The following is a 15498-nucleotide window of genomic DNA, read 5'->3' as shown; positions in this document are numbered from 1 at the left end:
ACTGACCGGAAGTATGCCCCAATTTGTTACAATTAAAGCATTTGGGCCTTGTGTCGGGACAAACATTAGCATAGTGCCCCGACTTCCCATATCTGAAACAGGTCGTCTCCCTGTTCAAAGTCTGACCTCAAGAACCACCAGCAGTACCCACCATGGGTCTGTAAGATCCTGAAGCAAATCCTCTACCAGCAGGACGTTGGTACGGCCTCCTGCTCTAAAATTTCCCCCTGCCTTGAAAGTTTTGAGAGCCCGACCTCATCGGCCCTCCTGTTCCAGCACGATTCAGCCTCTTGTTCTTCATCAATTCCACTTCTGTGGCTTTCTCAACCAAAGACTGGAAGCGCATGATTCCCAATGGCCTCACTGAGTCCTCGATGTCAGGCCTCAGTCCATTAACAAAGCGCTTACACATGTAGCGCTCATCAACATGATCGTTGAAAAATTGGAAATGCTTCGCCAGAGATTCCAACTTGGAAGCAAATTCTGGTACAGACATACCTCCTTGTCGGAGTGTCAGAAACTGTGCCTCCCGCTCATCCCGAGCACTTGTTGGAAAATACTTTTCCAAGAACGCGGTTCGAAAGAAGTTCCAGTTGATCTCTTCATGATTGGCTTCCATAATCCCCCTGGTGCCTCTCCACCAGTACTCAGCATCACCAAGCAGCAAATAAGTTGCCATGCCCACCTTGGCGCCCTCAACAGTTTGTAATACGCCAAATATCTTCTCAATTTCCTGGATCCAGAGATCCGCTTTGTCCGGGTCAGTACCACCCGAAAACTTTGGTGGATCTTGTCTCCTGAAGTCATTCAGGCCTTTGTTCTGGTCCAGTGTCACTTCTCTCTGACGCTGATGCTGATCACGTGCCTCCTCGGCAGCACGCCTCATAGCATTATCTTTCGCCTGTGAAGTCACAGCTTGGGCCATAGTGGCCATCATCTCAGCTAATTGGTTAGCGTTCACCATGTTCTGTTAAGTCAAACAAACAGTTAGAACTCATCATAAGATAGCATCTAACATAACTATACAATATGATTAAGTAATAACTTCAATCAAGTCTAAGCGAAAAATCGCTTGCAGACAATCAATTTTCACTCTTTACAGAGTCACACAACCTAGCACAGAAGGCCTATTCCCCAAAGACTCCCGAAAGACTCGACAAGCTCTGATACCACAATGTAACATCCCGATCTGACGACTGGCCTCACGGTAACAACACGAGTCTTTTCAGTGCGCTTTGTCCTCACTCGCGCACTTCCCGGGAAAACTTCCCAGAAGGTCACCCATCACGATATTGCTCCAAGGCAAGCACACTTAACCATGGAGTTCTTATCAGTTGGGCTCCCGAAAAGAAGTTGCAACTTGTTCTTATGAGTAGTACCAATCAAATCTTTTATGCCCTCCTCAACTGTATAGTCCATCCCTATACAGTCTCGGAATACCTCTTGTTCGGGTGTGAAATCGGTTCATTCATGTGCCCCTCCGCCTAGAAGCCTGTCAGGAGCCGCTCCTTGTCCGTGCCTCACTGCACCGGCGATCACTCCCCGCCCTCGTCGGCCCCGGGCTTCACAGGCCATCCAAGATTGTTATCATTATTTAAAGGTTTAGAGGTTGTTTAATATTTTATGAATTTTCCTTGTAAAAAAAATAGTTCCCGTTTAGTCTTATCGTATTTCCTATGAGTTTCAAAGATCCCATAATCCCAAGTAATTCCCAGAGAATGTCTCGATCCACTAAAACCATAACAAGGCCCGAACTCCGTTCGTCCCGTCAAACTTTCTCAAAATCTCATAAAAATTTGGCATGACTTGCCTGTTATCCTCACTCTCCAGCACCACAGATATATGTGTAATAGCATAGTTAAATTAGGAAGCGCGCGAGTGAGGACATAGCGCGCTGAAAAGACTCGTGTTGTTACCGTGAGGCCAGTCGTCAAGTCAGGATGCTACACTGTCCAAGTTCCCTCCCTCTTTCTCCTTCTCGAATCCTCTCCCTCTCTCTCGTGATCTCACTCTCTCTTGCTCCCCTTCACGACGGCGGCCGACGGTAAGGGTGGAAGGTGGCGGCTCCTCTCTTCTCCTCTCCTTTCTCTCTTCTGTTTTTACGTGATGGAGGTGCTGCCCAAGGGTTTCTAATTCAGATTTTGTGTGAATGAGAAAAACTCCTCCCCCCAAACCCTATTGAACCCGCGGCTACACATGCATGGGCTAGGGTTTTGAATTTTTTTTCTTTCTAAGCCCAAACAAGTAAAAACCCTGAACCCAACTAATTACTAACTTAAACCGGTCTGACTTATGAGAAAACCAAACCACTTTTTAATAAAAACAAGATTAAAACAGGAATTAAAAGGAAATTTCTCCAATTAACCCGCAGGTACTGTACAGCCAAAACCATCGTCACTAAAACTACAATATCTCGAGGTACCGATATCGGAATGACCTGATTCCACTTCGAGAATTTTCTAAACTTAAAGGGCTACAACTCTCATGAAGGAAGTTTTCCCAAATGAGGTTTTTAAGACCCTCTACAAATTCACACAAGTTGACAGTTGAAATCTGCCAATTTCCAAACTTGAACAAAACCCTCATTTTATTCAATCTTTCTCAAAAACAAAACAAACTAAAATAGAGAGTTGGGTTAGACCGTGTGTGAGATCGTGCGTATAGTGGGTTTATTGATAACGGTTGAGATTTTAAGAAGCATAAGCAAAAAAACAAGATCAACGGTTTGTAAAATACTTTGTCAAAAAATAGCACAGTGGAGGAGAGTAGGTGTCATCATTATAGCAGATACACCACGCGACACAAGGAACTATGTCACAAAAGAAGTGACACGTGTATTGTTGTCTACCACAGAAGTTTAACCGGTGGGTTAAGTACTTTCTGATCGAGTACCTTTTGAATAGGTAGCATCTGATGACTTCAGAAACACCATGGTCAGAGGTTGTGAAAATTCCTTACTCTGGACAAAAGTCCATGTTCAGATTTTCAAAAATGAATAAAAACCGATCTTCTGCCAAGGGCTTGGTGAAGATATCTGCCCATTGATGGTCAGTATCAACATACTCTAATGATAGAGTGCCCTTCTGAACATGATCTCGAATATAATGATACTTTACCTCTATGTGCTTTGCTCTTGAGTGCAGAATGAGATTTTTGCTGAGAGAGATAGTAGCTGTGTTGTCACAGAAGATTGGAATCTTCTTCAGAAACAAACCATAGTCTTCCAGATGATTCTTCATCCATATGGTTTGTGTGCAGCAAGTGGCAGCTGAGACATATTCTGCTTCTGCAGTAGATAAAGCAATTGTGTTATGTCTCTTGCTTGACAAGTGACAAGATTTGCTCCAAGGAAATGGCAACTTCTTGAGGTGCTTTTCCTTTCCACTCTGTCTCCAGCAAAGTCAGCATCACAAAAACCTGAAAGTGTATACTCTGATGTTTTTTCTATACATCGAGCCAAGGTTAGTGGTTCCCTTCAGATATTTGAGGATCCTCTTAACAGCTGTTAAGTGAGTCTCTCTAGGATCAGATTGAAATCTAGCACAGAGATGCACACTAAACAATATATCAGGTCTGGAAACTGTTAAATAAAGAAGAGAGCCTATCATTCCACGATAGAGCTTCTGACAAACCTTAGAGGAAACTTCCTCTTTCTCAAGAATGCATGTTGGATGCATTGGAGTCTTTGAGATGTTGCAGTCACTCATGTTGAACTTCTTCAAAAGTTCCAAGGTGTACTTCTTCTGATGGATATAAGTGACTCCTGGTCGTTGATCAATTTGAATTCCCAGGAAGTACTTGAGCTCTCCCATCATGCTCATCTCAAATTCAGCCTGCATCATCTTAGATAATTCCTTGCAAAGAGAGGGATTAGCAGAACCAAATATAATGTCATCAACATAAATCTGAACTATAAGAATATCATCCTTATAGGTTCTGCAGAAAAGAGTGTTGTCACCTTTACCCCTTACAAACTCATTCTTCAGAAGAAAGGAGCAAAGCCTTTCATACCAAGCTCTAGGAGCTTGTTTCAGTTCATAGAGCGACTTCTTGAGCTTGTAGACATGCTCTGGATGCTTGTCATCTTCAAAGCCAGGAGGTTGCTTGACATACACTTCCTCTGAAATGTAGTCATTGAGGAAGGCACTCTTGACATCCATCTGATGAAGAATTATGCTGTGATTCACTGAGAATGAGATCAGTAGCCTTATAGCTTCAAGCCTTGCCACAGGAGCAAAGGTCTCAGTGTAATCAATCCCCTCTTGTTGACTGTAGCCTTGAGCTACCAGTCTTGCCTTGTTTCTCGTGACTTCTCCTTTTTCATTCAGCTTGTTTCTGAATACCCACTTGGTTCCTATGACATGGAAACCTTTGGGTTTAGGCATTAAAGACCCGATATCATTCTGCCAGAATCCAACCTTTATCTTCAAGAGCTTCATCAACTGATTTGGGCTCAATGAGAGATACAAGTCCCTTCAGACTCAGAAGAGTCTCTTCTGAAGATTTGAGCATGGACCTAGTTCTGACAGGAGCATCTTTGTTGCCAAGAATCAGTTCTTCTGGATGAGAGGCAGCTATTCTCTTCTTCTTCTGAAGTTGATCAGAAGTTGTTGGAGCATCTTCTGATGCTTCTGCCTCTGGAGCAGCATCCTCTGGGCTGTCCTTTGGTTGATTTTCTTCTGATGGATCAATGCTAAGATCTGCAAATCTTTCAATTAGCTTTGACTTTTTTTAGCCAAGCTTGTCATCAAATCTAATTTTGATAGATTCCTCAACAGTTTGAGGGTCAATATTATAAATTCTAAAACCTTTAGATCTTTCAGAATAACCAAGAAAATAACATTTTAAAGCTTTAGAATCGAATTTACCCAATTGCTCCTTTGCGTTGAACATGTAGCATGTACTCCCAAAGGGATGGAAGTAAGAGATATCAGGTTGTCTTCCTTTGCACAGCTCATAAGGAGTCTTCTCCAGAATTAGTCTGATGGAGATTCTGTTCTGGATATAGCATGCAGTGTTGACTACTTCTGCCCAGAAGTGCTTGGCCATACTTGATTCTTGCATCATGGTGCGAGCCATCTCCTGAAGAGTTCTGTTCTTTCTTTCAACAACTCCATTTTTTTGAGGAGTGCGAGGACAGGAGAAGTAGTGAGAGATCCCTTGAGAGTTGAACAATTCTTCAAAGGCTTTGTTCTCAAATTCTCCACCATGATCACTTCTGACAGTAATCACTGAAGTTTGGAACTCCTGCTGAACTTGGGTAATGAAGTTTGTGAACACAGTGTGTGTTTCATCCTTGTGCCTTAAGAACTTTACCCATGTCCACCTGTTGTAGTCATCCACAATGACTAACCCATACTTCTTTCCTCCAATGGATTCAGTTTTCACTGGTCCAAAGAGATCAATGTGAAGTAGCTCAAGGGGTCTTGTTGTAGATACCACATTCTTTGCTTTTAAAGGCTTCTTGGTGAATTTTCCCTTCTGACAAGCTTCACACAGAGCCTCTGAAGAGAACTTCAGACGAGGCAATCCTCTGACGAGGTTTAGCTTGCTTAGTTGGGAGATCTTCCTGAGGCTTGCATGCCCTAGGCGTCTGTGTCAAACCCATTGCTCATCATTAACAGACATGAGACACTTGACCTTTTGAGATAGCAGTTCAGAGGATTTGATTTTGTAGATGTCATTTCTCCTCTTCCCAGAAAACAGAACAGATCCATCTGTTTGACTGACAGCTTTACAGCAGGTTTGATTGAAAATCACATCATAACCTTTGTCGGTTATTTGGCTTATGGAGAGCAAGTTATGCAATAATCCTTCCACCAGAAGTACATCATTAATAACTGGAGTTTTTCCATCTCCTATGGAACCTTTTCCAATGATCTTTCCCTTCCGGTTTCCTCCAAAACCAACGTCTCCTCCTGACTTAAGTAGCATCAGTTTTTGGAATATAGACCTTATGCATGTCATGTGTCGCGAGCATCCACTGTCTAGGTACCATGACGGGTGTCTTAACTGAGCTGCATAAGATATCTGCAACAGGAATAATTTTTGTCTTAGGTACCCATATCTTGGGTCCTTTCTTGTTAGTTTTCCCAGAAGTTCTCGGAACTTTGGGTGCAACAGGAGGATAATACAAGGGAACTTGATTATAATATTTAGACATGTTAAGTTTAAATTTTCCCTTTGGTTTTACCACCTTGGGTGTAACCTTTTCTGGAATGACAGTACCAGCGGGAACAAAATGCTTATGCAAAGGTTCGCGTTTGGGCTCATATGGCTCACCTCTCATAGGTTGGGAGTAGCCAAGACCACTGTTCCCATTTCTGCTTATGCCATAGATCATTGAAGCCATAACACTTCTGTCTATGCCTTTGGCTAGGAACCTTTGAAACGCTTTCTCATATAGAGTTTCATGCTTAACATCAGATGATGCAAGTTGATCTTCTAGCATGGCATTTTTAGCACGAAGAACAGAGTTGTCATTTTTAAGAGAAAAGTTCTCTTCAATGAGTCCAGAGACTGACTTCTCATGAACTTCTGATGTACTAGTTTTAACAGCATATTTTCTTTTAAGCTCTTTATGTTTATTTAAAAGCACATCATGTTTCTTCATTATTTCAGATAATGCAGTTCTTAGCTCAGATGAAGAAAATTTAGAGAATACCTCATCGTCATTCTCAGAGTCTGAGTCATCTTCTGAAGCTATCATATCATCCTGTGCTTCAACATCTCTGCTAGTGGTAGCCATTAGAGCTTCCACAACTTCATCTTCTTCTGACTCAGCTTTATCAGAGTCAGTCACATCAAAGGTCACAAGAGCTTTCTTCTTGAAGAAGTTTCTTGGTCTCTTGTCCTTCTTCAGCTTGGGACAGTCACTCTTGTAGTGCCCAGGTTCCTTGCACTCGAAGCAGGTGACTTCCTTCCCAGAGGGCTTCTTCTGACCAGATGAAGATTCAAATCTTCCTTTACTTTTCCTCGGTCCTTTGCCCTTGCTTTGTCTGTTCTTCCAGAGCTTGCTCACTCTCTTTGTGAGAAGAGATAGCTTTTCATCACCAGACGCATCTGATAATTCTTCAGGGGAATCTTCCTCTTCTGCCTGATAGACTTTCGCCTTGTCAGGTTTTGACTTAAGAGCAATAGATTTGTCTTTCCTTTGAGGCTTGTGCTCTTTGAGTTCAATCTCATGGCTTCTGAGATGACTCACAAGCTCTTCTAGCTTCAAGGAGTCCAGATTCCTGGAAAGCTTCAGTGCAGTGACAAAAGCCATCCATTCCTTAGGCAAGCTTCTGATGATCTTTTTGACATGATCACCAGTAGAGTAGCTCTTGTTTAGCACTCTGATTCCAGCAATCAGAGTTTGAAACCTTGAGTACATCTCCTTAATGGTTTCACCAGATTCCATCTTAAACTGCTCATATTATTTTATGAGAGCAAGAGCCTTAGTGTCCTTGACTTCTTCATTTCCTTCGTGCGTCATGACCAAGGAGTCAAAGATGGATTTTGCTGTTTCTCTGTCAGAGATCTTCTCATATTCAATATATGATATTGAACTGAACAGCATGGACTTCGCCTTGTGATGATCCTTGAAACGCTTCTTCTGAGCGTGTAACACCCCGATTTCGGTGGCGTCACTTTAGTAACCAAAAGTAAACTTAATGCGGAAAAACGTGAAATATATTTTTTTTTTTCGATAATAACTAAGACAAGACTGAATTAAATAAAACCCAAAAGCGAAAAGTAATAGAGCTAATATACAATATATAAACAGCCCCCGCTGTAAGTAACAACCTCGTCACGAGTAACCTCCAGTGACGGAAAGAAAAGTATAGCGCCCGAAGGCAAAATGTACAAACCAAATCTAAAGGTAAGTGTCCGCAACACTATCCCTCAAAACTGAGAATAAGCTGGCCCATCGGCCTGAAACAAGACCTCCTAAGTCCAACCAACTCTCTGTGATTCCCGTAAAGAACCACACAAAAAGCTATAGGTGGGAAACTACCCTGTCCCCAAAGAAAACAAATGATGTTCAGAGCTAAGACTCTACTCCTACACTAATCCCATCTCGAGGAGCTCACAGTAACACTCATTCCTACATGCTAGCGTGATCGTCGTCTGAATTTGAAATCCAGAACGACCTAGTCCATGTACACCATCCGTCCTCCTCTCGCTACCGCGATACGCTCCAGTTCCCGCATCTCAACCCTAGTTCCTCCCGAAGGATGAACCATCATGAATCAGCCCGCCAAAGACATCTGACAAAGGGCGTCTGTCCGCCAAAGCACACACAGAAGACGTGAGGGTCAACTCCAAAGAATTATGTAAATAATACCACCAATAGATATAGATAAGGAAATAGCCACTTAGGCTTATAGCTAGGGATAACATCCTAGGGTTGCATATTTCTCAATGAACATAAACGACAGTAAATCACAGTTAACATGCCTCAAATAGAATTAACAAGTACCAAACACACTCATCAACTAAGTCAGTATGCATGTCGCATGAAATGATATGCAGGTTAACCCAGTCAACCAATATGCAATCCGGAACGGATGGACATCAACGGATCAGCCCTTCACCAGCCACGGTGGTGCCATTTCGGCCCGCGTGCCTCTTACACCACACAAAGGTAGTCAGATCAGCCGTAACCCGTAGGTCTGCCATTTCGGTCTGCTACAAGAGACGTTTACAAACGCTCTTTCACGGAAATCCGGGTCTTATGACCATTTTGGAATCCGACGAGGTCCAGAGTACGTCCTGTGTTAATACCCCATTAATGTTGCATGAATGCAGGATGATTAGTCAACCAACGTCTCCGATCTCACTCGACACGTCGCCACGTGTTCTAGGTAAATTAAAGTTTCTAAAAGCTTACCCTAAGGTAAAGTCGATTCTGCGACAAAATACAATAATCATAAAATGAGTGCAACCACTCACGATAACTCTTCGAGTCATCAATGCTCTCACGAAGTCTCACGCTTCAGTGGAGTCTCACACATTCACAAAGTCTCACGCTTCAGTGAAGTTTTATGCTTTCACAAGGTCTCACGCCTCAGTGAATTTACACACTTGCACGAAGTCTCACGCTTCAGTGAAGTTTCATGCTCTCACAAGGTCTCATGCCTCAGTGGAGTTCCATGCTTTCCACAAGGTCTCACGCCTCAGTGGAGTATCCCGCATTCACAAGGTCTCACGCCTCAGTGAAGCTTCATGCTGTTCACGAGGTCTCACGCCTCAGTGAAGATCCATGCTTTCCACAAGGTCTCACGCCTCAGTGGAGTATCACGCATTCACAAGGTCTCACGCCTCAGTGAAGCTTCTCGGCTCATCCCTTGGATGGCTAACAAACTGCTCAACGAGCGAAGGAGTACCAACATACTCAGAACTTACCAAACTCCTCAACACTTGGATCCGACGACACTCCTCGCTTTTCCAAAACTATGATCTGACTTCCAATGCCTTCCTTCGAGGTTGTTATCATTACTTAAAGATTTTGAGGTTATTTAAGGTCTTATGAATTTTCTTTATAAAATAGATTCCATTTTGTCTTATCGCAAGTCTTATACATTTTCAGGATCTCCCAATCCCAAGTCGCTTCCAGAGGATGTCTCGATCCACTAAACAAAATTAAGGCCCGAACCTCGTTCGTCCTATCAAACTTTCTCAAAACTCTCAAAATAAAATCGGCATGACCTGCCCGCTATTCTCACCATTCAGAATCTCAGATTCCAGTACAGAGCATATTTAAATCATCACAATCAACATGTCATATATCAATAAATCGCATCATAAACACTTAGCACTTAGCATATAAAGCATGCACCACACATCCTAGATTACCCACATAGCACATAGCATGTAAGACAATCTCAAAAACATTCAGTAGATGAATCATCTACATTGTCAGCCGAAGCCTCAGAAAACATTTTCCAATCACACACAATTCCAGTGCATAAACAGTAAACAATGTCGAAACATCGACCCTAAGCATTAACTAGAGATTCAGTGAGAAGCCCTCACCTGCAGATTCTCCAGGATTATCTTCTAACTCTTCCTCACAAGCAAAGCGTTGCTCCTCAGGAAATTCCTCAAAAGTTCCTTTAAAGCAAAGTCACAGAAATACTATCAGAATCTATCGAGAACTAAGCTATCGATACTTACTAAGGTTACACGAAGTAATCTATACTCTAAGGTACGATAATCTAGCGCGAAAGACAAGTTTTCGGAAAAGGAAATTTTCCTCCTCCCCCCTATAGGGCTCGGCCACTTTGGTTAATTGTGGGGTTCGATTTTTCTTCGATCAAACTTGGTTCCTATGCTTTCATAAGCCGTAACTAAGGGTATTCTGAACTCGGAAAAATTATCGGATCAAAAACTGTCGCAGGGGTATTTTGGTCATGATTTTTAACTTCGAAATTTCAAAACTGAAATCCCAAAAACCAAATTTTGCAGGGACGTTACTAACGACGTTTATGACAACTAATCCTACTAACACTAAGCTAAGGCGATAGTTTTTAGCCTAAAGGTTGAAGCTTTACCTCAAAAACTCCAAAAATGGGTATTTTAGGTTCAAATTGATTCCGGCGGAATTCCGGCGACATAACGGAAAATCTAACCCGGCAGAAGTGATCTTGGGCGCATAAGGAAGAGGTTTAGAATCAGAAATGAAAGATTCAGGATAGTTTTGCAAAAACCCATAAACTATCCACTCAGAAAACTCTACAGAAAAGCTATGGAAAAAGCGATCAGAGGTAAGGATTAGCGACTATACCTCGAAGCCTTGAAGTAGCAACTGATTGATCAACGATCAAGCAAGAATTGAACAAAATCTTCTTCTCCTTCTTCCTTGATGAACTCGCGGCCTTGAGAGGGAAAATGGAGGAGTTTTGTGTTTTTTTCTCACTTGCTTGCTATATATAGAAAATGGTAATTCGCGGGAAAATGAAAGTTTCGCGAATCTGATTTTTCCGGCATCATTCTCCATGAATTCTAAGATAGGTTTTGGCAAAGGAATTCCTAAGCTAAGAAGATGTCTCCTTGTATTTTTGGCAACTAATGCAAAGTCGGTGCAAAGTTGGTGTAAAACTATTTTACCCGATAAGTTGCTTTTCGCATCGAATGTCGGAATGGAAAACTTCCTTCTGAAGAAAGATTGAAATCATCAAGAGAAATGGGTGTACGCGTGTAGAATATTCATTTGAAGCTCTGAATAGAAAAAGTCTTCATTGTCGGTTGATTCTAGGGTTTTGAAATACCAGGGATTCGGTTTCGGCAAACTTCCGATGATTGGAATCGGACGTTCGTAGATTCTAGAGTTTCGCCTCGAAACGATTGTGATATATGGAAAAAGAGAAGTTCTAACATTTCTCTGAAGATTTTTGGAATTAACTGCCATCGTGCCTAAAAGTGAAAATTAGCTATATACTAGGGTTTCTGACCTAGGTTTAAGCGTATAACGATCGTGCTATAACTTTTATCGACTTCGATACGATCCTTTGGCTTTTCCTGAACTTTCTCCTTCATAAATTTATTTCATTTAGTAAACTCTTGTTCAGGTTTCCCTTCACATTACATCAACCCTAATCGTGAATAGGAAGTTTATTCACTTAGCATAAGCTTAAAACTTGGGCCTTACAGAGCGTCAGTCATTTCAGTACGGGGGATCTTCACTCCTACAGCATCTACTGGATCAGTATAGCCTTCCATGACCATATCCCAGAGATCTGGGTCAGTGCCAAGGAAATAACTTTCGATTCTATCTTTCCAGTACTCAAACTTTTCACCACAAAGACTGGTGCTCTGAGATGGTTGTTGTTATTGTTGTCAGCGAAAGTATTGGCTTGGGCCATCGTTGTTTTTCACACTAGGTTCTGGATCACTGATCACTGTTAAGTGTATAAATCAGAACCGGAGCTCTGATGCCAATTGAAGGTGCGAAAAACACTAGAAAGGGGGGGTTTGAATAGAGTTTTTAAACAAAAGTTTTCCCCTTTTTAAGTTTTGACAAACTTAAAGATAAGAACTAGGTGCTAAAGAATATGAAGTAGAGCACACAAGTATTTTATCCTGGTTCACTTGAGATAAAAGCTCAAGTTAATCCAGTCCACCCGTGAAGGTGATTTCTTCCTTCTTCTGATGAAGGCAATTCACTAAATTCAATGAATGTTACAACTGCACTTGCAACCTGCAAAGTGACTAATAGTACACTGATTTTCTCACTAGTATACTCTCAAGAAGCTGATCAACCGATCCTCTCAAGACTAGCTAAACACTGAACCAAACTTGATTCAGTCCTCTCAAGATCCGACCAAACTTGGTCTCTTAAGGAACTTTACAAAGTGTTTGTAAAACGTTTTGGGTTTACAAGAAATGCTTCTGAAAAGCTAATAGTAAACTCAGATGTTCAAGAACAATGAAGAAATATTGCTAAGAGATCGCTTAGAATGGATTCAAGAATATCAACAAGGTTTCTTAGCTTCTTTCTTCTATGTTCAGCCCTTATATACTCCAAGGCATATGGTGTAGCCGTTGCTAGGATTTTGTCCGTTGGAGTGACAATCTTGTAATATCAGACTGCTAGGCTGAACGAGGTAGGTGGCAGACAGGCTATGACAGTACGATGTGTACTATGACAACGACCTGTCCTTTCACCAGCTGACTTATGATCTGGAGTGCTTCAGATGGACGTTGGTGAAGCTTCTGATCAGAGTCAGACAGAAGATTGGATCCTCTGACCTTGCAACTTTTGCTTCTGGGCATGTTCCTCAGAACTTCTGAATGCCAGAGCTAGAATAGCTTGGGTCTTCAGAGCCAACTTCTTGCAGGTCTTCAGAACTTGAGTCTTCTACTTCAGGGTCGTTCCTTCTGGAACATCTGGTCTTCAGAACTTCTGACTCCGGTTCTTCAGTACCTCTTGAGAGCTTCTATCTTCAGAACTTCTGAAGGATTTGCCACTATTCTGAACGAACATGGTGAGCTTTAGAACTCTCTTTTGGTTACCCTTGGGTCTTCATCTTCTGATGGAATCGGCTTGGGCCAGAATCAGAACCTGTTTGTCATAACTAGAAAGGACAAACGTTAGAGTACCATAATTGTTCATACTCAAAAACCTTAATTGTAATCATCAAAATATAGAGATGCAACTACTAATCAATTCTTGATCTTACACCTTGGGGGCTCGATTCTCCTTCCAATCTCGCCAAGTGATAACCTGTTTTAATGGAATAACATCCATCGTTCGAGTGAGGCCACACCAGCGAATCAATCCCACCTGTGAGACCAACAGGAGTTTGCAGGACTCTAAAAGCCACTTGTGGGGAGAATAAGGTAGAAACTTTGCCCACATCCCACCCACTAGAACCAGGATCAAGTAGTTCAATAACTCTCATGTCTGAGGGGAGGGTCGCCTGGGGAATAATATCTCCATTCCAAATCCAAGATTCACCCCTGACTCTTATTGAGTCCCCTCTGCCAATTGCCCACCTGCTGTGGTGAAGAATAAAATTCTTACCCTCAACTATACTCCTCCAAGCCCAAGAGGGATTTCTGCCCACTACCACTTTAGAGAACTCAGTGTTTGGGAAGTAGATAACTTTTAGGATTGTTGCCCAGAGAGAGGTTGGGTTCACCAAGATTCTCCACGCTTGCTTCCCTAAATGTGCAGTATTCTGATCAATGAAATTCCGGAATCCCATTCCTCCTTCCCTTTTAGGTTTTGAGAGTTTGCTCCAGCTCCGCCAATGTATCCCTCTATCCTTCTGTTGGCCTTTCCACCAGAATCTGGCAACAATGGAATTCAATTCAGTGCAAAAGGAACTAGGGAATTTAACTATGGCCATAGCAAAAGAGGGGATTGCTTGTATCACAGACTTTATCAACACTTCTTTCCCCGCCTGGTTCAATTTTCAAATATAATACCACATGACATTAAATTAGTGGCTCTAGGTAGTTTCACTTTTTGAATAACTAAAAGACAAAACTGAGAAATGACATTGAGTGATTCAACAATTTTAACTATTTTCGTTTTTTTACTAGTAATTACTAATACTAATATCTTAATATTTACTAATATACTAATATATTTATATCTATGAATAATAAATATATTTTCATTTATATTTTAAAATTGTAAAATTATACTATTGATTATGTCTTTTGTTAAATATATTCAATATATTATATATAATTATTTTAAATACATTTATTTAATTAATACGGTTCAACTTTGGTTCAACCCTAGTTTGACCTTTAAACCTTGAACCTGTGCCTCGACCGGTTGGATGACCGGTCCGGTTTTCAGAACATTGCTAACATCTTTATGAATTTTTCTCTAAGAAAACATACCTGGTTAATAAATAATATTTGTTACACAACATTATCATATATCCACTTAACTCTCCACAAGTTTATTATAACCCTACGTATATATACTCATGAAAAGGAATATAACGGTACACACTATTTATTCAACCATAATTCTTATTTCTCTTCAACCTTACTGACTTGAGGATCAGGTTACCTTGTAGGTACCCATCTATTGGTGTCCACTTGACGACTGAACACAAAAGAAGAAGACCCTTCCACGGAGGAGCATCCTAGTTTACAATATCACAACTTTGTCAATGTCTCATTCTCAAGTTCGACATTTCCTTACCTGAACATCGGTTCCTTCAGTGGGGAATCAATAAACTATATTCTCATTCATATCTACTATGAGGATTAAGAGAAAGAGACAAAGGAAAAATAGTCCTTCGCAGGAATGACAACTAAGTACGATTGACGAGGAACCATACAATCAAAATGGAGATCACGTCAAAATGAAGGTGAACCAATCGCTCCCATCGAGACAAAACCAACAATCTCCATAGAACGAGGTTGTCTGCCCCACTCTTGCCTTTCAAGACGAACTCATCAGAGAGCTAGATGACCATTTGTAGCACAAGATGGAATGTAACTAGGCAATCGTAGTTCCTCTCCTGAATGATAACAACCAAACGCAACCCATTCCTGCTCAACCGATAAATATGCACGGTCATGTACAATCCATATATACCTAGCTCACATGGGAATGCAACCATACTGTCACATCCTTTGCATATTCTTCCAAATTATGCAGCCACCTAAAGACGTATCAAGGAACTGAGACATTAGGCTCTGCCCTAACTAAAGGAGTCCATGTGTAGATCCCTACGATTAGGCACGCGAGATGGCCCTGAGGAGGCATACTGTTTTGAGAGAAGACGACTATTCCATATTTGTATAAAGACGAGGAGACTCTCCCTTTCATACCTTACTCTCTGCTTTTAGCGACTATGCCACTAACTAATAAGTTCTAAAAAGCACCTGAGGATGAGACCGAAAAAAAAGTGACCCTCGATAACATATTAATTCTTTTGAGAGTGAGATGAGTTCCCTTGGATCCTCACGAGAAATCATATGCAAGACTTTCTGCATAACCGTAGGGAAATATGTGATGACCCGGGATCATATGATCTTTTT

The 15498-nt window shown here is 41.5% G+C and overlaps 1 protein-coding gene across 1 annotated transcript; it reads right to left on the bottom strand.

Annotated features, from left to right (window-relative positions):
* Positions 1–13145: 13145 nt before the first annotated feature.
* Positions 13146–13838, bottom strand: LOC130719328 (uncharacterized mitochondrial protein AtMg00310-like). The gene has a single exon (XM_057569949.1). It carries the CDS (start codon positions 13836–13838, stop codon positions 13146–13148), a length of 693 nt encoding a protein of 230 aa, XP_057425932.1.
* Positions 13839–15498: the final 1660 nt, after the last annotated feature.

Source organism: Lotus japonicus, chromosome 5 (assembly GCF_012489685.1).
Source record: "Lotus japonicus ecotype B-129 chromosome 5, LjGifu_v1.2".
Taxonomy (NCBI): domain Eukaryota; kingdom Viridiplantae; phylum Streptophyta; class Magnoliopsida; order Fabales; family Fabaceae; genus Lotus; species Lotus japonicus.
Note: the sequence above shows the minus strand (reverse complement) of the source record. Positions and strands in the feature narration are given on the sequence as shown.